The sequence below is a fragment of the Erythrolamprus reginae genome, chromosome 6 (assembly GCF_031021105.1).
Source record: "Erythrolamprus reginae isolate rEryReg1 chromosome 6, rEryReg1.hap1, whole genome shotgun sequence".
Taxonomy (NCBI): domain Eukaryota; kingdom Metazoa; phylum Chordata; class Lepidosauria; order Squamata; family Dipsadidae; genus Erythrolamprus; species Erythrolamprus reginae.
The window spans coordinates 49,181,732-49,204,908 of record NC_091955.1 but is presented as its reverse complement, the minus strand read 5'-3'; the positions used below and the strand labels follow the sequence as shown (position 1 = coordinate 49,204,908).

Sequence of the window (23,177 nt, the reverse complement as noted above, 5' to 3'; positions counted from 1 at the left end):
GGTTTATTTTGCACATAAATGTGCCCCCCCCTGTTTTTGTGAATTTTTTTTAGGTTTATTGATAATTTTGCCTGCAAAATGCATTCTATTTTACTAAAGTTGGTGTGGGATTGGTAGCTTGAACCTTTCTGAACATAATGATATGAAAATTAAACTGAAAAAAATGATCCTTATTGGTTTATTTTGCTCATAAATGCCCCCCCATGCTTATACTCAAATAGGCTTATACTCGAGTAGGCTTATACTCGAGTATAAAACAATACGGTCTTATATTCAAAAATAAACCAATAAGAATCATTTTTTTTCAGTTCATTTCTACTTTTCTTATGTTTAGGATTGTTCAATTTAGTATATCAAAACTTTTGGGGGAATATTCCTTAGAGATTTGTAGCCTAAAAAAATATAAATTGACAAAAAATTCAGAAAGCATGGGGGAGGGGCTTTTTGATCAAAATAAAAATATAAGCCTCAATTTTTTCAGTTCAATTTTCATATCATTATGTTCATAAATGTTCAAACTAGTTTTCCAGTGGAAAAGGTTTTCAAAAAGACCAAATTCAAATACCTAAAAAAAATCATTTTGGTCCGGGTCTATATGACCCGAAACAGTCAACATGATTTTTTTTTTTTGCCCAGAAAAATTTTTTTCCCCCACCCCCACAAATATTTTTATGATGATCAGCCATCTTAAAATGAGTAAATGAATGCCTAAGATTTTAAAGAATATTTCGGATTTGGAGCATAAAAAAATAAAAAGTGAAAATGGTTGCAAGCAGCTGAGGGGGGGGGGCTTATTTCTGATTTTAAAAAACCAGGAAGAATCATTTTTTTCAGTTCCTTTATATTTTTCTTATATTCAGAAATGTTCAAGCTACCAATCCCACACCAACTTCAGTAAAATAGAATGCATTTTGCAACCAAAACTATCCATAAATTGAAAAACATTTCACAAAAACGGGGGGGGGGGGGATGCATTATATCAGCAAAATAAACCAATAAGATTTAATTTTTTCATTTCAATTTTCATATCATTGTGTGCAGAAATGTTCAGACTACTTTCCAAGTGAAAAAAGCTTTCAAAACAGACCAAACATAAGCACTGCAAATGAAGAGTTTTCGGTGCGGGTCAGGGTGACCCGGGAACAGAAGATTTGTAACTTTTTTTGCCCAGCAAAAACTAAGCCCCCCACCCCCCCAAAAAAAATTCTCATAGAGAGAACCCCTGAAATGATGAAAAGTCATGAAATTTCAAGTTTCAGATATGCAGGGAAAATTTTTTACAGTGACTCAAACTTGGCTTCGGGTCACATACGACCCGAACAGAACAGCAGGGTAAGAGTTAAACTTATAAAGATATTTACTTACTTATTTATTTAATTAATTAATTAATTAATTAATTAATTAATTGAATTTATATGCCGCCCCTCTCCGAGGACTCGGGGCAGCTCATAGCATGTATAGAAAAACAGGAAACAATAATAACAATCCAATTATACCTTAAAAAACAATCTTAAAATTCTAATTAAAAACTATCAATATCATTCATTCAGCAGTCAAACTAAGCATTCATCGGTCAGGGGGGAAGGTCTAAGGAATCCCAGGCCTGGCAGCAAAGATGAGTTTTTAAACTTTTTCGGAAGGCAAGGAGGGTGGGGGCAGTATGAATCTCTGGGGGGAGCTGATTCCAGAGGGCCGGGGCCCCCACAGAGAAGGCTCTTCCCGTAGGTCCCGCCAGCCGACATTATTTGGTCGACGGGACCCTAAGGAGACCAACTCTGTGGGACCTCACCGGCTGCTGGGATTTGTGCGGCAGAAGGCGGTCTCGGAGATAATCTGGTCCTATGCCATGTAGGGCTTTATAGGTAATAACCAACACTTTGAATTGTGTCTGGAAACAAATTGGTAGCCAATGCAGTCTGCGGAGTGATGGTGAGATATAGGCATTTCTTGGAAGGCCCAAGACTGCTCACGCGGCTGCATTTTGGACAAGCTGAAGTTTCTGAACACTCTTCAAGGGTAGCCCCATGTAGAGAGCATTGCAGTTGTTGAACCTCGAGGTGATAAGGGCATGAGTGACCGTGAGCAGTGACTCCCGGTCCAGATAGGGCCGCAACTGGTGCACCAGGCGGACCCGGGCAAATGTCCCCCTCGCTACAGCCGAAAGATGATGTTCTAATGTCAGCTGTGGATTGAGGAGGACGCCCAAGTTGCGGACCCTCTCTGAGGGGGTCAATAATTCGCCACCCAGGGTGATGGACAGACAGATGGAAGTGTCCTTGGGAGGCAGTGCCCACAGCCACTCCGTCTTGTCTGGATTGAGTCTGAGCCTGTTGGCACCCATCTAGACCCTGACAGCCTCCAGACACCAGCACATCACTTCCTCTGCTTCGCTGAGTGGACATAGGGTCGAGATGTACAGCTGAGTATCATCAGCGTACTGATGGTAACTCACCCCATGCCCTTGGATGATCTCACCCAATGGTTTCATGTAGATATTGAACAGCAAAGGGGAGAGGACCGACCCCTGAGGAACTCCACAAGGTAGGGACCTAGGAATCGACCTCTGACCCCCTGCTAACACCGACTGCGACCGACCAGAGAGGTAGGAGGAGAAACTCTGTAAAACGGTGCCTCCCACTCTCAACCCCTCCAGTCGGCGCAGAAGGATACCATGGTCGATGGTATTGAAAGCCACTGAGAGGTCAAGAAGCACCAGGACAGAGGATAAACTCCTGTAACCGGGCCCGCCAGAGATCATCCATCAGCGCGACCAAAGCAGTTTCTGTGCTGTAGCCGGGTCTGAATCCTGACTGCCGAGGGCCTAGATAATCGGCTTCTTCCAAGGACCGCTGGAGTTGGAGCGCCACCACCTTCTCAACAACCTTCCCCATAAAGGAAAGGTTGGAGACAGGACGGTAGTTGTTGAATACGGCTGGGTCCAGGGAAGGCTTCTTGAGGAGGGGGCGCACAAGTCCCTCCCTCAGAGAAGCGCTGGTAATCTCCTGGACCCATTCCGTGTCACCTCCCTGCTGGCCGAAACCAGCCAGGAGGGACACGGGTCCAGCAAACAGGTGGCGGAACTCACAGCTCCAATGGCCTTGTTCACTTCATCAGGTGTCACCAGGTCAAACTCGCTTCAAACAGATGGACTAAGACGGGCCCATGTCACCTCAACTGACTCGTTGTCAGCCGACTCTGCACTCCAATTGGAGTCAAGATCAGTCCAGATCAGAGCGATTTTGTCTGCGAAAAACTGATTAAAAGCCTAGGCACTACCCTGCAAGGGCTCCCCATCTCCCCCCTGGTTAAGAAGGGAGCGAGTCACCCTGAACAGGGCAGCCGGGCGGGATTCCGCAGACGCAATTAGGCCGACATTGTATGCACGCCTTGTTGACCTGATCGCCACTTTGTAAATCTGAATATGAGCTTTTACAAGTGTTTGGTCTGATTTGAATCTGGCCTTTCTCCAGCGCTTGTCTAGAGTTCTGCCATTTCATTCCCCAGAGCTCTAGACAAGCTCCTCGGTGAACTAAGGAGACCTCCAGGGTCTGTTGCCAGAGAGAGGTTGCAAAGGCTCAATTCGGTCAAAAGCCTCCGTCGCAGCCCTATTCCAGGCTGCAGCAAGGGACTTCGCTGAGCTATGGACAAGTGAATCCGGCAAAACCCCAAGCGCCCTTTGAAAGCCTTCTGGATCCATCAGGTGTCTGGGGCGGAACCTCCTAATCAGTTCCACCTCCCTGCGGGGGAGAATTGGAGCCTTAAAATCAAGCCGCAATAGAAAATGATCTGACCATGACAAAGGCAATGTCTCTAAGCCCCTTAATATCAGATCATTACTCAACTGTCCCGAGAGGAAAACCATGTCGAGAGTGTGCCCCCTCTCATGGGTCGGGCCCTGATCTACTTGGGTCAGATCCATGGTTGCCATGGTGGCCATGAATTCCTGCGCCAACCCAGAGGATCCGCCGAGCGACGGCAGATTAAAATCCCCCAAGACAATAAGTCTGGGGGACTCCACCGCCAGCCCAGCCACCCCCTCAAGTAGCGCAGGCAGGGCTGTTGACACGCAGCTGGGAGGCAGGGACGTGAGCAACAAGTCCATCTGTATCCCTAGGTCCAACCTCATAAGAAGGGACTCACAACCCGCAATCGGGCAGCAAGCCTACCCAGTTTGATGGTCTTCTTGGCTATAATTGCCACTCCTCCCCCCCTTCCCTGGGGTCGTGGCTGGTGCCACACCTGAAACCCAGCTGGGCACATTTCTGAGAGAGGAACTCCTCCCTCTGGGCCCAGCCCAGGCCTCAGACACACGCCAGGTCTGCCACCTCATCCAGGAGTAAATCCTGGATGAGGAGAGCTTTATTTAAAGCAGATCTGGCATTGAGCAGCAACAGCCTGAGCCCAGGGTCCGGATTTCGCTTGTCACCAGTTCTCCGAGTTGAGACCAATAAGGAGCTACTTTCAAGCAGTAGTCCCTTCTTCCCCGCGAGCGGCCTGCCCCATGTCTTCCGCCATATCTGCCTCTCCCCAGCACAACCGGAATATTTCGGCCCTCTTCCACCCCAGAGATAGGCTCCCTCACACCTCCTGCCTCCAGGCCGCCAGGCAAACTGACCCTTCCATTCAACCTGTTCATTTACAGTTTAGTCTTTCAATCATATCCATTCAAACAATATAACAAAGAGCCTTCCTTAAAAAGAATACTTAAATACAATAATAAAATATATGTGTGTGAGAGTCCAAAAGATAATGTGAAAGTATAACTTAAGGGAAAAGTATTGTAACCATACAATAATAAATTTATCATCTATGTATTCATGCAATATTGCAGAATTTTGAGTTGGGTTTTTTTTAGTAAGAATTGATTTATATCTTATCAACTAAGGAGACCTGACTGAAATAAGCTACAACCAGGTTTTTCTCTGTGGTAGCCTTAATGCTCTGAAATTTTCCTTCCATTTATATAAGGTTCACCTATTCTAAACATTTTTATATACAATTTGAAAACTTGCAAAATTTATAACCTTGCATTTATCTTTTCCTATAAACTTCATGTTAGGTTAGCATTTCTAATGATTTAACTAATGTTTTATTATTATTTATTAATTATTTATTAATTTACACACTTTGTAGACTACTACAAATTAACTGCTAGGAGAATCCAGAATCAAATTTGATAAATTTGAGCTCCAAATTTAAATTAATTTTGTGAACTAAAGAATTCAATATTTCTTTATAGGCTAATGAATTATTTTTTGTAACAAAAATAATAATAATTAATTTTACAGTGAATTGTCAAATCCAGTATTTTTCAACCTTTGTAACTTTTAAGAGGCATGAACCTAAATTCCCAGAAGTCTTTGACTAGAATTTCCACTCCAGTTAGGGAATTCTGGGAGTTGCAGTCGATGCGTCTTAAAGTTGCCAAGAATTGAGAATTGGTAATAGAAAACGCTGTTGACACTAAAGATGAATGAAATTGTGTATTTGCATTTAGTAAATTCAGATAATGGCATATTTATTAATTTACTTATGCAGGATGATGATGCTGAAGCAATTCTTGCAGCTGATTTTGAAATTGGCCATTTTCTACGGGAGCGTATAGTTCCACGATCAGTATTGTATTTTACAGGAGAAGCCATTGAAGATGATGATGATGATGTAAGTTGTAACAGTGATACACAGAACATAGGAAAGAAATAGAAGCAAATGAAATTAAGGGTTGATAAAAGGAGAGTTTAGTGAAAAGATTGGAACTACTCTATATGTATTTGAGTTAAAGCAAAAATATTTCTGAAGACCAACATTAGATATTCCTTATTTTGCTTCTGAGTTATGTTGAGCTCAGTATGCTGTTGAGTATTGTGATGATAAGCCTTAAAACTCTGAAATTGCAGTTACTCCATTAGAGTAGGAAGATATGAAACCATTTTGAAGAACTATAGAAGCTAAAGAGCTCCAAATTTAAATTAATTTTAGCCAATAATTCAAAATGATATCTTGCAACAGGATGAAACATGCTTCCCATTTCAGTACAGAATATGGCACACCTTGAGGTACACCAAAACATTCCTGATACTTGTATTCTGTTATAGAGTTTAATACTGATTTTGGGGTATCAAAGGTGCTTAGGTATCATTAATCATTTACAGATATAGAAATCAAATAGACCACTTAAAAATGGAATAGTTTTGAGGGAGGCTTCAGAAAGATATTGACATATCTTAAGCTCCATAATGTAGATAACTCGGGGATTTTGCCTTGTATATGTTGCTGGTGTATGATTATTGCCATTTTGTCTTGTAAAACACAACATGGCTTTTTAAAATATAAATTCAAGCTGTTGGTTGATTTTGACCTTACTTGTGAAGCAAACCATAGTGTAGAAGTTTGTTCCATTTGTTAACTTAGGTTTTGATGTACATCATATGACAATATAAAAATGGATTTTGAATGACTAGTGCTTTTCCTTGAGAGAATTTAAAATTGTTCTATGACAAATACCAAGCCTACTAACATGAAGATAAACTTTAACCACTCCATATCTTCTGGAGTGTTGGCAGGAATAGCCAACACTCCAGAAGATAGGCGCAAAATACAGAAGGATCTTGACAAACTTGAACAATGGGTGCTATCTAACAAAATGAAATTCAATGGTGAAAAAAGTAAGGTTCTACATTTAGGCAATAAAAACAAAACACACAGGTACAGTATATGTGGTACATTGCTCAACAATAGTAAATGTGAGAGGGATCTTGGAGTCCTAGTGGACAACCATTTAAATATGAGCCAGCAGTGTGCAGCAACTGCCAAAAAAGCCAACATAGTTCTAGGCTGTATTAACAGAGGGATAGAATCAAGATCATGTGAAGTGTTAATACCACTTTATATAAGACCTTGGTATAAGGCCACACTTGGAATACTGCACTTAATTTTGGTTGCCACAATGCAAAAAGGATATTGAGACTCTAGAAAAAGTGCAGAGAAGAGCAACAAAGGTGATTAGGGGACTGGAGGCTAAAACATATGAAGAACGGGTACAGGAACAGGGCATGGCTAGTTTAATGAGAAGGACCAGGAGAGACATGATAGCGGGATTCCAGTATCTCAGGGGTTGCCACAAAGAAGGAGTCAACCTATTCTCCAAAGCACCTGAAGGTAGAACAAGAAGCAATGGATGGAAACTAAACAAGGAGAGAAGTAACTTAGAACTAAGGAGAAATTTCCTGACAGGACGGTTGATCAGTGAAAGTTGTGAATGCCCCAATACTGGAAGTTTTTAAGCAGATGTTGGATAACCATCTGTCTGAAGTAGTGTAGGGTTTCCTGCCTAAGCAGGGGGTTGGACTAGGGGACCTCAAAGATCCATTCCAACTCTGTTGTTACTATTATTATTTTAAAAAAAACTGTTGACAGACTTCTACTATAAAAGCAGCAATTCTAATTGAATTATAGTTCATAAATATTTGGGGCAAACAGATCATAGAGAACATTGTGCTGTATGATCTATTTAACAGTTTTGATGCCACTTTGCTTCAAAAACTTTAAAATCTATTAGAAATTTCCTCAGCATAATAATATTCCTAGGAGTGACAGATATGTTAATCTTATGTGGAGAATAGGACATTTCATTGGTTTTAACTTGGACTGTGTATTTGAAGTTTTTCTTTTCAAGGCTTTAACTCTTCTTAAAAATAATGATAGGAAAAGATCTCTACAAAACAATCCTATATAAATTTACTTTGAAGTAAGTCCTGCCTTCACTTAAGATTACCGAGGAAACTTGCTCCCTTTTAGATATTTTTCAGTTTCAGTTTGCAGCAGGCCTTCTAGCATGACTAGAAATGAATTCTGAGAACTATTGTATCACTATTCTACACTGGGCTTACAGCCGATGATAGAAATACTGTATTTGAAACAGTATATGTGGCAGTGGTGGTTGTTCAGTCAATAATACAACCAACATACAGTAAAGGTATTATTTACAGGATATACAATATCATTAATATTACACAGTAACTATGATACAATCCATACTACGTAATACACACAGATCAATACCTTGTAGCACATAGTAGGTACATTAGACCAAGAAGCACACAGCAATTACATTTATATTCTCTTATTTGCACACAGCAGGTACATATGCTATTATGCACACAGCAATATAGTATGTTCTACACAGTATATTGCACACAGCAAATACATACACCATTTAGTATTAGCACACATCTTATTCTATTATCTTATATTCTCTTATTCGCACAGCATATACATATATCATTTAGCACACAGTGATATAGTATATTCTACACAGTATATTGCACACAGCAGATACATACACCATTTAGTATTAGCACACATCTTATTCTATTATCTTATATTCTCTTATTCGCACAGCATATACATATTTCATTTAGCACAGTGATATAGTATCTTCTACACAGTATATTGCACACAGCAGATACATATACCATTTATTATTAGCACACAGTTTATATTAATAGCAAGCAACAAAACCTAGCACACGGCTATATAATAATTATTATAATTATTATAATAATTATTATATATATAATGTATAGAATTATAATTATATATTATTATATAATATAATATAATAATAACTATTATTAATAATAATAATAATAATAATTATTATTATTATTAGATTTGTATGCCTCCCCTCTCTGTAGACTCGGGGCGGCATACAAATAACATGTTCTCTTATTCGCACACAGCAAAGATCATCAATACTAACCAGTATATATACACCAACAAACAACATTACAATGTAAGGCAACAGAACAGATGCAATGCAACAAAACTCAACAGAATGCAACAGAGAACAGCACTTCTGTCCCCCTTATATGGATAATTGCAGCCTAGCTCATAATTGCTACCTACCTTTTAAAGTAATACTATTTTCTGCTAACATACATTGCTGGTTTATCTTCATATATTGAAAACTCAATCAATATAGTATGTGTTACTGACACTACAACTCATCATTAGTAGATGTGTAAGTTTTCAACTTTGACTTTTAAGGCTAGCTGCTCAATAAGCTTACAGAAGGATAAGAACATTAGTCGGAGGCTTTTTTGGAATCTAAATGTTGTGGTCATCTTGGAGTTTATGCATTTCTTTTTTCACTTTCTAGTATGATGAAGAAGGTGAGGAAGCTGATGATGAGGTAGGCTTCATTGTGGATTTCATAAACATTAATAAATTAATTGATTTTAGCAACTTAAAGTTATAGAAAAAGTAACTGAGGGGAATTTTAGTCTTTCTATAGACTAAAATACACTTATATATTATACATGTATTTTAGGAAGGGGAGGAAGAAGCAGATGAAGAAAATGATCCAGAATATGATCCAAAGGTATGTGATCAGTTCATACCTTACTGAGCAATATTGTGTAATGAACCATGGTGGCGCAATGGTTACTGCAGATTACTTCTGTTTGACTGCATGCTGATTGCAGTTTGGCAGTTCAATTTTGAATGGCTCAGGGTTAACTCAGCCTTCCATACTTCCGAGGTTGGTAAAATGACCTAGATTGTTGGGTGCAATATGCTGACTGTAAACTACTTAGAGGACTGTAAAGCATTGTGAAGCAGTGTACAAGTCTAAACACTATGGCTCGTTACATTTAGAATTATTGCGTGTAAGCTCCTGTAGCACACCTGTTTGAACACTGATGTATCCTTTTCTTTTTTCAACAGAAGGATCCAAATCCAGCAGAATGCAAGCAGCAGTGAAACAGTGTGTATGTGGCCTTGAGGATTATCTGCACTGTAATAGCCTAAATACAACTATTAGTTACTTACAGCCTTATGTTTTGTATCTTGGTAGAATTAAGTAAACATTTTGTTAAAACAAACTGACAGAACCAGTTTAAAATGTAGGTTCCTTGTACCTAGCATTTTAATAGTACTTTTCTGCCAATATGTAGAATGCAGTAAATACTAAAGCATGAATTGTTAATTCATTGCTATATATAGTTTGGTTCTAGTGAAGTCTGTTGTCATGTAGCTATTAGACTGCAGCTGTGAAGATATCAGAACTCTTGACGGAGACCACTATTGTTTAGAAAAGATCCTTTCCCAGAGAACCAACCAAAGTATTTTTTTGGCCCAGTAGTTTAAATGGGTTTAAGTCTGCTTGCACTGGCTGTGCCTTCATTACTTTGTCATAGAAATAGCAGTGACTTGTACTAATTAGGAAATGACATATGTTTTCAAATTCCATAACTTCCATATAAACTGTTAATTTCCATCAAGACCACATTGAATGTTCATAATTGTCTGCTTGTTTATGCTCTAGGTTTTTGTATTTTGTGATGGTGACCTACAGAAAATCCCTAGAAACATCATATTAAGGTTGTTTATCACTGGGATGTGAATAAACCTAGTATTTTCAGAAACTAGTTGTACTTGTGTGTACATTTTAAAATCTTATAAGCAACCAGAGTTGTGGAAAATATTTACTGTTGGAAGCAATCCTTACATATAGATTTGTTGTTGCTGCTGACTTTCCAATCAATATTGTCATGTTAGCTGGAAAATCTGATAATGCAACACATTAGCATAACATATCATAATTCTTGAATGACGCCTAGGAACAACTTGATTTCTTAAGATAATTTGTTCTTTTTTATATCTAATTTTACTGACTTTAAAAAAATGTCAGTACTGTCTTGTTTGTGAAACAAATGATAACCGTTTTCTTCCTAAAAAGAATGATCTGTACTTGACTGTTTGACGTAAATAATAAGAACTAATCTTTATTTGAACCACAATTGTAATAGATCCCAATCAGCACTCATATCACAGAGTTGAAAAAAGGTAGAATTTGGAATGATTTATAAAAATAGATGGTACTGTACTGTAGAATGAGCCAATTCAGGGAAAAAGCAATGATTGTGTTCCCTAGCGGTATCTTTGTATCTAGGAACTTAGGATTTACATTGCTGAAATTCATGGCATTCAGTTAAATAATAATAAAATATACATGAAGCTCCTGGCTGCAGAAAATGTAGCTGCCCAGCATAAATAACTGTCTTCTGGAGAAGCATTGGATAGATAAATCATTCTTCATAAAATAATAACTGGTTAGTTATTAAAACACACTCTCAATTTCACAGTCTATCTAAACTGATAGAAAAAAATATTTTTATTTCTCTGACAATCTGTAGTCCAAATTTGACTTCTAACTGGTTGGGAGATTGTTATTGATAAAAGTAAGTCTTAATAACAATGGCAACATTATAACAATAAAAATGACTTTCACAGCAACAGTTTTAAAACAATGTAAACAAATGTCTTCACATACAGGAAGATAATTTTAAAATAGCAAACTTTTTAAATCTTTGGCAATAAACTTGAAAATGTTTTATTTGAGATAGAGATACTTGTCCTATTTTTTTAAAAAATGAAATGAGTTCTGGGCTAAAGGGTATGTGCCCTAAAGTGGAGCTTTAAGTTTGATAAGTATAATATTCTGCAGTTCCAAAATCAGAATACGCAAATCATTCCACATTCAAGGGGATAGAAGAGTGACCAGTCTTGTGTTTTTCTATAAATTCAAGCTTTCTACTCCTAGTTACCAATGTAAGTAATAATAACATTGCCTAGTTACAATCTCAGAATCTGACAAAATACTTGGAACTGCTATATTTACATCAAAAGATCTAGGCGTCATTGATCAAACAGAAGCTGAAAAAATATTGGATATTTCAGTGAGGCAGTGATCTGAAACATAGCCTTCAAATCAACTATGAAATACAGGAGAGAAAGGCTTTGAATGGTTGTCAAAGTCACCAAATTAAAATATTGTTCAAAATCTGAGAAATTAAGTTCATTCAGGGGCCCCAAAGAATATTTCTGAGCCAGACTATTTCTGCAAATAAGAGTAGTAAATAGAAATTCTGACAGCGACAATGGGAAACTCTTAGCAACCTGTAATAATGCTTGGAAGCTGTCATTTCTGCCAAGGTGTTATGGATTTACGGATACGAATTTTGCACCTCAGTATTCATTTATTAAAATATACACAAATTCTCAGATTCATAGAAATGTCATGTTTAACATTGTACCATGTATCATGTTAATTTGCATTCCAAAAGGCATTGATTGAAATACAAAAACAATTAATCTTTGCATATAATAGAATGTAGTTCCAAGATGCCAGGTCTGAGATATACCTCCAGGCCTACTTGGAAAAAAAGTAAAACATTTTTCAGTTAGATTTTATGACCTTTAGTTATCATGCAATATTTCAAGTATTTTTAAATAGCTTGAAATGCCATATTTGAATGGTTTGAGTTACAATTTTGTCTTGTGGAAGTATGAAGAAGAAAAATGACCCTAAAATACCATTTAAGATGATAATTATGTGTCACTTAAAAGAAAAACTGCTAAGAATTTTTTATAAAATTGTTTTTTTTAAACAATTAGTGGAAAGCAGTCTAAGAGTACATCCCATTGAGCAAATCAGAAATGTGCATACAGTTAAGCTTGACGCTAGGAGGCGTACATGTGCCACAGTGTTTTGATACCAAATTATACTATGTATGATACAGTAGAGTTGAAGAACTGGTAAAATTAATACTGTTTCATGTGCATTAGTTTAAACTATTAATGATCTTACAAATAAAATTGCAGGGATAGACTTTGTGCACATAATTTATCTGAAGTAACAGCAGTTTTCCATTTCCTCTCATAATGGAAATAGAGTTCTCTGAATGTTAGAGGGGTTTTCTTTTTGAAGTGATAAAAATTTAGGGACATTTTTTATTCTGCCTCATTCTATTTCACTGAAATAATTGCAGTCCTGTTATCGTAGATGGGCAAATATACAGGTGTCTCCATCCATATTTAAGTAGCAATGTATTTGAGTTCTTCCCTTTCCTTTTCTCCCTATACTTAGTCTTGTCAAAACAAAGGAAAAATATAGTCCTTTACAGAAACTCGCAATCAAACTTCAGTAATCTCATGTCTTTAACTATTTCTGGGCTTTTTCGATGAACATCTGTTGAGCCTAGCATTATAATTGTCCTGGATTCTGCTGCTAAAATAAGTACGGTATCTTTCTTGGAGCATGCGATTTCTATTTCAAACACTATATTGTATTCTTATTCTCAAGATTTCTTCATTCTAAAAAAACCCTCTGAATTATGCATTTTGTTATGGTACTATGCTCCACATTTCTGTTTTAGCACCTTTACTGCCTAGCTACCACTTATTTCTAGAACCTTTAGTTATTGGAAAATGCATTTTTCTTTGGAAATCTGTTATGAGCCTATTTTTCCATGAAGAGTATTCCTAGTTAATAATCTTATTTTCTATGTAGTACAGAGCAAATGAATGACCTGTGTTCTTCAGTTACTGTAGGTCTTTATTGAAAGATTTTTGCAGTAATGACCAACTAGATGGCAGAAATGATTTTGGGAAAGATATTTTCCTATTTCAATCATGGGCTCTTATTCAAGTACTGTACTAGAACAGATGTTGGGAAAGGGTAACCACGGGTTCTGTTTCCAAAAAGCCTTCTCAAAACATTTAATATACTTGGTATAGGAGGAGAGCTTTAGAGAAGAGTTTATACTCACGTTCTGAGCTGGTTTAGATTGTGAAATGACTAGATAATTCACCCAGATTAAAAGTATTACTGATATGACCTTATTATGCATGTCCTCTAGATAGCTGTTCACCTATGGCACTTTCAGTCTAATTAGTTTTTCCAAATAATCTATCAGTGTATAAAATGGGCCTATTTTCAAGAGAAGATGGCATTGCTGAGAGTGATGAAACAAGTACAGAAATTTTAAGACCTGGAGATTTTTACATCAGCACTCTGAAATGTAATTTTATCCTACTAGATGTACATACAGTTTTGTTCCTCAGGAATTTCTTTTGACTTTAAGGCAAAATAAGTACAAAATAAGTACATTTCTTATTTATAGAACTAGGGACATGGTCTATTACATCAACAATGGTATTTTCTTTTAGCAACAAAGATATGAGGGATGAGCAACAAAGGGTGAGCATTCGGCAGTTGTAGATTTCTGAATAATGAATAAAAATCTCTTTCTCCTGAAATAACTTATGTGTATGCTGCATAATATACTGCTGTGTGTATGCTGTGATTTACTTGTATTAACAAGCATGAAATAACTTTGCTGTTTGTGTGAAATAGCAATTGAAGTGAATGTTCCTGTTAGGTTTTGAATTCTATATAGTGGATACTTTCTAGCTCCTATGTATGATATCCAAGTAGGCAAGCACTGAGTTTGTTTTTATCACATTAGACATTTCTCAGAATTATAACACTTGGGGGGGGGGAGGTTTTCCCTGTTGGGTTCAGGCCATCCCTTCTCTCCCCCCCCCCCCCCCCGAATTGCTGCTTCTGGATGCCGAAATGCTATCCTGCCACTGTCAGTGACAGCTCAAAAGTGACCTTTCTTCCAGCCTCAAGCGAGCCGGAGGGGCCTGCTGAGTACCAGGAATGAGAACGGCCCGGCTGCCACCGGAGTAAAGCTTTGTTCTTTGGCGCTGTTGCGACCAGGGAACCTCTGCAGGCATCCGAGGGGAGAAGAGAGCGGGCCATGAGCCTCCGCCCCTAAAGACGGGCAGGCGAGGACGAAACGGCCGGGCTTTCCTCGGCCAGCCCTCTTCTGCAGGCGCCGCCCCACTTTCCCTTCGCCCCTCCCCGAAAACCTGGTGTCGCTGAAATGAAAAAGCCGCTTTCAAAAATAACGGGAGGGGGACGGAGGGCGCTTCTTCCAGCGGTTCTGAGGAAAAACCGGCGGGGGACTTCAGAAGCCACGCGGCTAAACCTGGCCGTCATTCGGCACAAGCCGAAGCCTTTCGGGCGCGTCCCGGGAAATCCCGCTCGTCCGCGCGCCGCTTCCCTCCTCACGCGCGCCTTCTTTTCACTCCTTTCGGAAGTTTTTGGCGGCGGCGGCGGCGGCGGCGGGAGGATGCTGGAGAGCGGCGGCAAGCCGGTGAAGGAGGGCGTGCTGGAGAAGCGCAGCGACGGCTTGCTGCAGCTCTGGAAGAAGAAGCGTTGCATCCTCACTGAGGAAGGGCTTCTGCTCATCCCGCCCAAGCAGGAGCCGGCGGCGGCTTCTTCTCCTCGTGCCGACGGAGAGACGGCGGTGGTGACCGCCAAGATCAAGCAATTGCCCTTCTCTACCATGAAGACGGTGGACTGCGTGGAACGGAAGGGCAAGTACGTGTATTTCACGGTGGTGATGGCCGAGGGGAAGGAGATCGACTTTCGGTGCCCGCAGGATCAGGGCTGGAACGCCGAGATCACGCTGCAACTCGTACAGTACAAAAACCGGCAGGCCATCCTGGCGGTCAAGTCGACCCGGCAGAAGCAGCAGCACCTCGTCCAGCAGCTCGGGACCCGCCTTCGGAGCTCCTCCAACACCGCCTAGACGGACCACCCGACAGGTACTCGCTTCTCGTCTTGTGCCCGCAGTCGCCGGACTTGGCTTCGGCCCCGTAGGCTGCGGTGTGTGTGTGTGTTTCTCTCACCCTTTAATTCAAGCTCCCCCCGCGGTCTGAGGGGAGCTTCTCACAAAACAAGCCGAGTGCGGCTTCAGCTTTAACCCTCTTTTGTCCTGCTGAGGCGCCCACCTTAGCTGTGCAGCTGCTGCTTTCCCGACGCCTGGGGAAGGGGAGACCTCAGAGACCCGAAACAATTTTCCTGTGATCTTCACGTGTAGGCGCTTTCTTACATAGACTGGTAGAGGCACGTTGAGCTGTAGAGTATGAGAACGAAACGGCCCTACATGGACTTTGTTATCTTTTTCTACAAGCCCTCTTTAACCTGGTATCCTGCAAAAATGTGGAGTTACAAGGACTGAATCTGCTGGAAAATTAGATAACTATCTTTTGCAGAGTCTTGTGTTTAAAATTAAACCAGTAATTCAGTTCTTAATCAGCTTCCTGTATTCCTCTTGCAGTGTTCAGGTAGTCCTTGACTTATGACCAGTTGTTTAACAAACGGTCAAAATTACACCAAATCACCCAAACCACCTAGTTCCATTGGTCTCCCCCTCACCCACAAAGACACATGTTGGCATTTTGGGTGCTTTGGCAACTGGCCCACATTTATGGCCGTTTGCTATGTCCTCTGGTCAAGTGACCATGGTTTATGATGTTGAAAAATGGCATTTATTTCCAGTTTTGGGCAAAGATGTTCCATAGAAAACAATGGATTCACTTAATGACCGCAGTGCTTGTTTTAAGACCATGGTGTACTGTTAACCGCTTCAAAAAAGGTAATAAAATCAAGTCAGTTGGAGGATGATTGAATTTATGACTGTTATGACTTATGACTCTGATAAGCAGGCTCAGTTATGGTCTGCGTATAGTATGGATTTAAAATTGAATGGATTTGAATTCAGGTACTGGGATAAAGAAAGAGTGGGACCATGTTATTTGTGATTCTTCCCTTCCCCCCGCTTTATACAATACCAAATCTTTATTTGGAATATTTTTCACCTACAAATAATTCCCCCAAAACCTTAGGGCTGAAAAATGAGTACAAATAATTAGAGGTTAATTAATTCAGTACATTTTTACACAAATGGTCTCTCATCTGGGGTGGCAACTTGTTCATGTAAAGCAACAATTACAAATATGTTCTCTGTAAAAGCATAATTAGAGTTTTCTGGTGACTGGCATGTAAATCACCTGTGACTTCTCAGCATTGAGACCCAAACCAGTTGGTGATTGTGTGCTTTGCAGTATTGTAATGGGGATGTGTTGAGAGCAGTGAGAGTCTTAACTAAAGTTTAAAACTACTTATGCAATTTGTTGCAAGAGCTTTGCTAACATTATACTCTTTTGTGAAAATATGATGAGGGAGAACCTTTCCATTTCATGAGCAGGACTGTTTTTTTTTTAAAAAAAAAACAAGCAATAGGTTTGTTTGTCATTTGCAAGCACAGAATGCTGCTATGTTACTCAGATCATATTTTGTGTATGTTGTTATAGATCAAATTCAAGAGGCGCTTCTGGAAGAAAGAGGAAAAAGGCTGGCAAAGTAAAGGAGGACAAGTACAAGAGCATCAGTTCAGCCCCTGGATTTTGTCCAGTTTTGACACCATCTGTGATTGCTTTAGAGAAGTACTTCAGCTGTTCTGAGTTTGGGCTACTGCTTAAACTTAGGAAAGGCATATTTGACCTCAAAGGACATATGTCGCACTGTCATTTTTAAAATTCCACTATGTTTTATTTGTATGTATATTTATTAGTGGGGATTTTAAGTTTTCAGGTTTCTTCTGAATGTAGATCATCCAAGAGACAATGAAGTACAGAAAATACTTGCTTTGGTGAATTATATATGCTGCTGTAGAGGGTGGAAGAAACCGAAGCAAGAAAAAAACAGAAAGATGAAGATTTTGCCATGATACAAACTTTTCACATAGCTTTTACATACTGCTTTGCAACAGTTTTCATCTCAAAAAGTGGAAGGCTGTTATGAAATGAATGTATGAAGTGTATCTTGCTATATTGAACTATTGTACCAATATTCTAAATAATGAGAATACCTGCTCCAAAGAAAGTAGTGATTTTGAATTAAAATTCTGGATGGTTTTGTTTATTCAACAGTCAATTTACTTGTAGTATTATAAATTATACATTGTATTCAATAATAATCAGTTATACCAGTTTTTATAACCTTACTTCACAAGCAGAAAATCTTAGTTGACTGTCTTACCAGAAGAATAATTATAAAAAAGTTATGTTCGTTTTTATATGAGATTTGTTGGAAGAAACATACATTGCACTTCTTTAATTTAAATTTGTCCCTGGCCTATAATATTTCTTACTGTGGTTTTACTTGATTTATGTTTTTATGAAATCTTTTCAAATTCCTTATCACATTATTTTATATAAATGTCTTAATTTTAGATGTCTTAATATTAGATAATTTTACCAATATTCCCTATCATTTGGGGCGGTGGATCATGTCCTACATAATATTTTTTATACCACCTATAATCAAAATTATTTCTTCTTAGAAGAGAGATTTAAATAAACCATAATAATGTCCAATTGAATATTCAAACTATGTTAACATTTATTTTTTGTCGGCTTAATAGGATATTGTACTTGTCTTGTGATATTTGGAATCTTAATATAATAGAAGATTTCTAAAATCCTTTTAAGAATCAAAGCCTTGATCTATTATAATATTTCCTAATTACTAATTTGATAAGGTAATACATGCTATGCTTTTCAATTTGGATATTCTGTTTTGAAGGGTATTTAATCTTCCAAATCAATCTAGTTTTTCAAGAAATAAAATTTATTATGGTCAAATTAGACACAGCACAATGTCTAAATATTGAAATATCAAATATTTGTATGCAGTTCTATAAATACTTATCCTGATAAATTATGGCAAGTTTCTGTAAGATTTCAGTTAGTCATTAGTTCTACGGAAATTACTAAGTATTATCTTAGCTCCCACACTTCTCCAGTTGCTAGCAGAGTAACAGGCAATTCAAAAAGCTCAGTTGTATAAAAATACCAGATATAAGAATTGCAACTACAGACATTCTGATATAAGTGCAGTCTTATATTTGGGGCAAATGTGACCTAATTATGACAAGTGGGCTATCATAAGTAGATATTTCAATACTTATATTTAAGATTTGAAATAAACATAGATGAGAAGAACAACAATAGTATTTCTGGATTCTTTCTGATTTATTGAAAGAATATCTTTTCCATCCTGGAACATGTTCTAGAACAGGGGTATCAAACTTGATTTCAATGAGGGCCATATCAGTGTTGTGTTTGACTTCAGAGGGCCGTGTGTGTGTTTGCATGCGTGTGTGTGTGTGTGTGTGTGTGTGTGTGTGGCCAGGGGTGGGCATGGCAATGGTGCGCATTTGACACAGGCTCAAGATGCATTTTTTCCCCTTCTTTCTTTCTACGATTCTTTACTATAATCATTTTCATATCTTTTCTATCAGATATTACTTATTACTTATTCTTCATACCCCACTTAACTTTTTATTTCTAAATTTATACTCTATTGTTGAATAGTATATTGATTTTACAGGCAGAAAAGCTATTTATATTATTGCATTTTTATTATTCAACTAATAATAAAAATACAATAACATAAATAATATGATAATAGAAGATCTTAACAGCAGAGGTAAATATCCAGCACAGTGAATTAAAATGGCTGACAATTATAGATTGTTGATTGTAGATTAAATGGACCCACAATATGTAAAGGCATTAAACTTTAGTACAGTATTAACATAGGATGTTGCTTGTTTTCTATCAAGATCAAGCACTTACTTGAGGCTACATAATTGTAATCTAGTCCAATCTAGTCCTCCTGCAGCACTCTGTTGGCTAAAAAATGACTGTGCAGAGGCCTTATGAGGCCCATTTTTGCTAATTGGAGGCCAGGGAGGCCGAAAATGGGCTGCATGAGGGCCACACACTACCCCACAGCAGTGCTGGGATTCAGTTCTGTGGGCATGGCTTGGTGAGCTTGGCTTGGCTTGATGGGAGTAGTTTGGGAAGGATGCTGTATAATCTCAATTCCCACTCCACTGCCAGGGGAAGGATACTGCAAAATCCCCATTTCCTCCTGATCAGCTGGGACTTGGGAAGCAGAGAGGGGTGGGGCCAGTCAGAAGTGAAATTTACTGATTCTCTGAACTACGCAAAATTTCTGCTACTGGTTCTCTGAACTACTCAAAATTTCCACTACTGGTTCTTCAGAACTAGTCAGAACCTGCTAAAACCCATCTCTGCCCTATAGCCTATTTTGGCTGGCAGAGGCATCATAGCCTGGTCCTTTGATATTTCCAGGCCAGCCCCAGAGGCTGGATTTAAGCACCCCTGTTCTAGAAGGAGGTTTTGGACTGAAGTATTAAATGATATAGTGCTTTACATCCCCCTCTAAGTAGTTTATTGAGTCGGCATATTGCCCCCAACAATATGGTATCTTGTTTTACTGATTTTGGAAGGATGGAAGACTGAATCAACCTTGTGCCAGTCAGGATTGAACTGCTGGCAGTCAGTAGAATTAACCTGCAATACTACATTCTAATCTCTGTGCTGCCAGAGCACCTACTATGGAACTTCTGGGTTATTTTGCCTCTCACCTAAGGACTAGATATATTCTACCTACTTACCTTCCAGGTCCTAAAATGGTCAATCAGATGATGCCATATTTTGACACAGATACTATAATATTAATTTTTAACACACACACTCCTTTTATACACAACCTGATCCAGAATTTAGAAAGGAAGTTTTGTGAATTAGTAACAGCAGATGATTTGCATTCATATATTTGGGTATTTTTACCCCTTTTATATATGGTGCTTACCTGAGAAACGATGATACTATGTAATATTCTAGAAAAAATAGGCGTTATACTGATGTTGCAAATAAATGGTAGGGTGAAAAATAATATTCTGTGTCATATATTTTCTTTTCAAGAATACAAATGACATGTTATTTTAATATTTTATTTTATTTCTGGCACAAAGATGATCATCTCTCACCTTCTATGTTATTTTCTGGAAAAAAAGTCTGTTATGTGGTTTGGGGCATTCTGAGCTACAACAGTGTATCAAACCAATGTATGTAAATAAGTTTCTAACCAATGTATGTAAATATAATTCAAAATTTGAAGAAATGTGATTTATTTTTCAATATGTGTTCCATTTCAAATAAATAAACATATTTAGGAATATTTAGATTATATGATACAAAATATGACATCTATGAAATATACTGAAACTTGATTTTGGATCACAATCTGCTGTAAATCTCATTGAGTTCAACAGAATATACTTCAGATCGTGCAGAATGCAGCTGCGAGAGCAATCATGAGCTTCCTAAGGTATGCCCATGTTACACCAACACTCCACAGTCTGCGTTGGTTGCCGATCAATTTCCGGTCACAATTCAAAGTGTTGGTTATGACCTAAAAAGCCCTTCATGGCATTTTAGATTGTTTTTAATATTAGATTTGTTTACATTGTCTTTTTATATTGTTGTTAGCCGCCCCGAGTCTTCGGAGAGGGGCGGCATACACATTTAAAAATAAAAAATAAAAATAATAATAATAATAATAATAATAATAATAATAATAATCAGGATTGATTGCCCTGGAATGTTCATCAGCAGTGTAAAATATATAGAGAACAGGTATCAGTATGAAATGTGAATTATTTAGAAATTCACAATGCACGGGCTTATTTAGAACTACCTGTATCTAGAGTCCTTTGGACTGCAAGATGATCTAACCCATCAGTCCTAGAGGAAATAAACCCTGACTGGTCTTTAGAAGGCCAGATCCTGAAGATGAAACTCAAATACTTTGGCCATCAAATGAGAAGGAAGATTCACTGGAGAAGAGCCTAATGCTGGGAAAGATTGAGGGCAAAAGAAGAGTGGGATGACAGAGAATGAGGTGGCTGGATGGAGTCACTCAAGCAGAAGGCGTAAGCTTAAATGGACTCCAGAGGATGGTAGAGACTGGAGGAATGTTGTCCATGGGATAACGATGGGTTGAACATGTCTTCGCAACTTACAAATATCTAGAGTGCAAATATCTGGACAGTGTTTTTCTATATTCTGTCATCTAATAGTCAATGATATTTTGGTGACCCAGATGGTACTAAGCAATACAACAGTTTTATCATGAACATCAAAATCTGTGTGACCGAGAGTGAACTTATTACTTTGCAAATGTACAGTTTCAGCTTGCATCTAGAAAATATGTAGAAAGCCTTTAAAGGTAATTTGAAGTATAGTATTGAATGCAATTTTATCATATTTCAGTTAGCATTTCCAAAAAAAGAAAAGAAAAGAATAAAACAAAAAACAAACTCCCAGTATCAGTAAACTAAAACAAAGTAATTGTTCTGCCCCAGAAAGAGCGTAGCATACACCCAATTTGTTTAAACCTATGTTTACTTATATTTGGATGCAATATCACCACAATATAACAACAAAGGTGACGGGGCGACTGTAACAACTGCTGTGACATTTCTCTTAATGTGATAGGGAGGCTGCTTGCCCATGTCGTATTGAAGAGGCTCCAGGTGCTTGCAGAGAGAATCTATCACAGTGTGGATTCCGACCCAACAGGTCTACTACCAATATGGTATTTTCTCTTAGACAGCTGCAGAAGAAATGCAGGAAACAAAGACAGTAATTTTTGTAGCATTTATAGATCTTACGAAAGCTTTTGAACTGGTTAGTAGAGATGGCCAAGATCCGCTGTCCCCCTCAGCTCCTCAACACCATCAGGTCCTTTCATGAGGAAATGAAGGGCATGGTAGTTTTTGATGGATTAACGTCAGATTCCTTTGACATTCAAAGTGGAGTAAAACAGGGCTGTGTCCTTGTGCCAACTCTATTTGGGATCTTTTTTGCTGTCATGTTGAAGCATGCTTTTGGAACTGTAACAGAGGGAGTCTATCTCCAGACCAGATCAGATAGAAAAGTCTTTAGCTTCTCTGGATTGAGAGCAAAATCTAAAGTCCATCTAAAATGCTCACGGGATTTCCTCTTTGCTGATGCTGCCACCGTTACTGCTCATTCTGCCGAAGATCTTCAATGATTCATTGACTGTTTTAGCAAGGTCTGCCAAGATTTTGGATTAACAATCAGCCTGAAAAAAACACAGGTCATGGGTCAGGATGTGGATTCACCTCCCTATATTACAATCTTTGCACAAGAATTGGAAGTCATCCATGACTTTGTGTATGTTGGTTCAACCATCACCAACACACTCTCTCTAGATACTGAGCTGAATAAACATATTGGTAAAGCAGCCACCACATTCTTTAGACTCAAAAACAGAATATGGCTTACAGAACATACAAAGATTCAGGTTTATAGAGCTGGGTCCTGAGCAAACTCTTGTATTGCAGTGAGTCTTGGACCCTTTACGTACAACAAGAGAGACAGTTGAATACCTTCCATATGCACTGTCTCCATAGTATCATTTGGCATGACAAAGTTCCAAATAGCACAGTCTTGAAACATGATGGAATTTCTAGAATGTATACACTATTGAAACAGCAATGTCTTTGCTGGATTAGGCATGTTGTGAGAATGGATGATGGGCGAATTCCAAAAGATCTCCTGTATGGTGAACTAGT

At 38.4% G+C, this 23,177-nt stretch overlaps 2 protein-coding genes across 8 annotated transcripts in view; both read left to right on the top strand.

The window, feature by feature from the left end:
• The window catches only part of NAP1L1 (nucleosome assembly protein 1 like 1), a 69,691-nt gene extending 59,264 nt beyond the window's left edge, over positions 1-10,427 (top strand). For 4 of the 7 annotated variants that reach the window (XM_070755743.1, XM_070755741.1, XM_070755744.1 and 1 more), the window contains exons 12-15: positions 5,539-5,661; positions 9,161-9,193; positions 9,332-9,382; positions 9,727-10,427. In XM_070755743.1, the coding sequence (XP_070611844.1) occupies positions 5,539-5,661; positions 9,161-9,193; positions 9,332-9,382; positions 9,727-9,762 (243 nt within the window). In that variant the 3' untranslated portion in view covers positions 9,763-10,427. The remainder of the gene's footprint in view (positions 1-5,538; positions 5,662-9,160; positions 9,194-9,331; positions 9,383-9,726) is intronic. The other 3 variants (XM_070755746.1, XM_070755745.1, XM_070755747.1) reach the window with 1 other exon arrangement.
• Positions 10,428-14,771: 4,344 nt separating this feature from the next.
• Positions 14,772-18,199, top strand: PHLDA1 (pleckstrin homology like domain family A member 1). Its single transcript, XM_070755740.1, has 2 exons — positions 14,772-15,462; positions 17,014-18,199. Exon 1 carries the CDS (start codon positions 14,985-14,987, stop codon positions 15,444-15,446), a length of 462 nt encoding a protein of 153 aa, XP_070611841.1. The 5' UTR covers positions 14,772-14,984; the 3' UTR covers positions 15,447-15,462; positions 17,014-18,199.
• Positions 18,200-23,177: the final 4,978 nt, after the last annotated feature.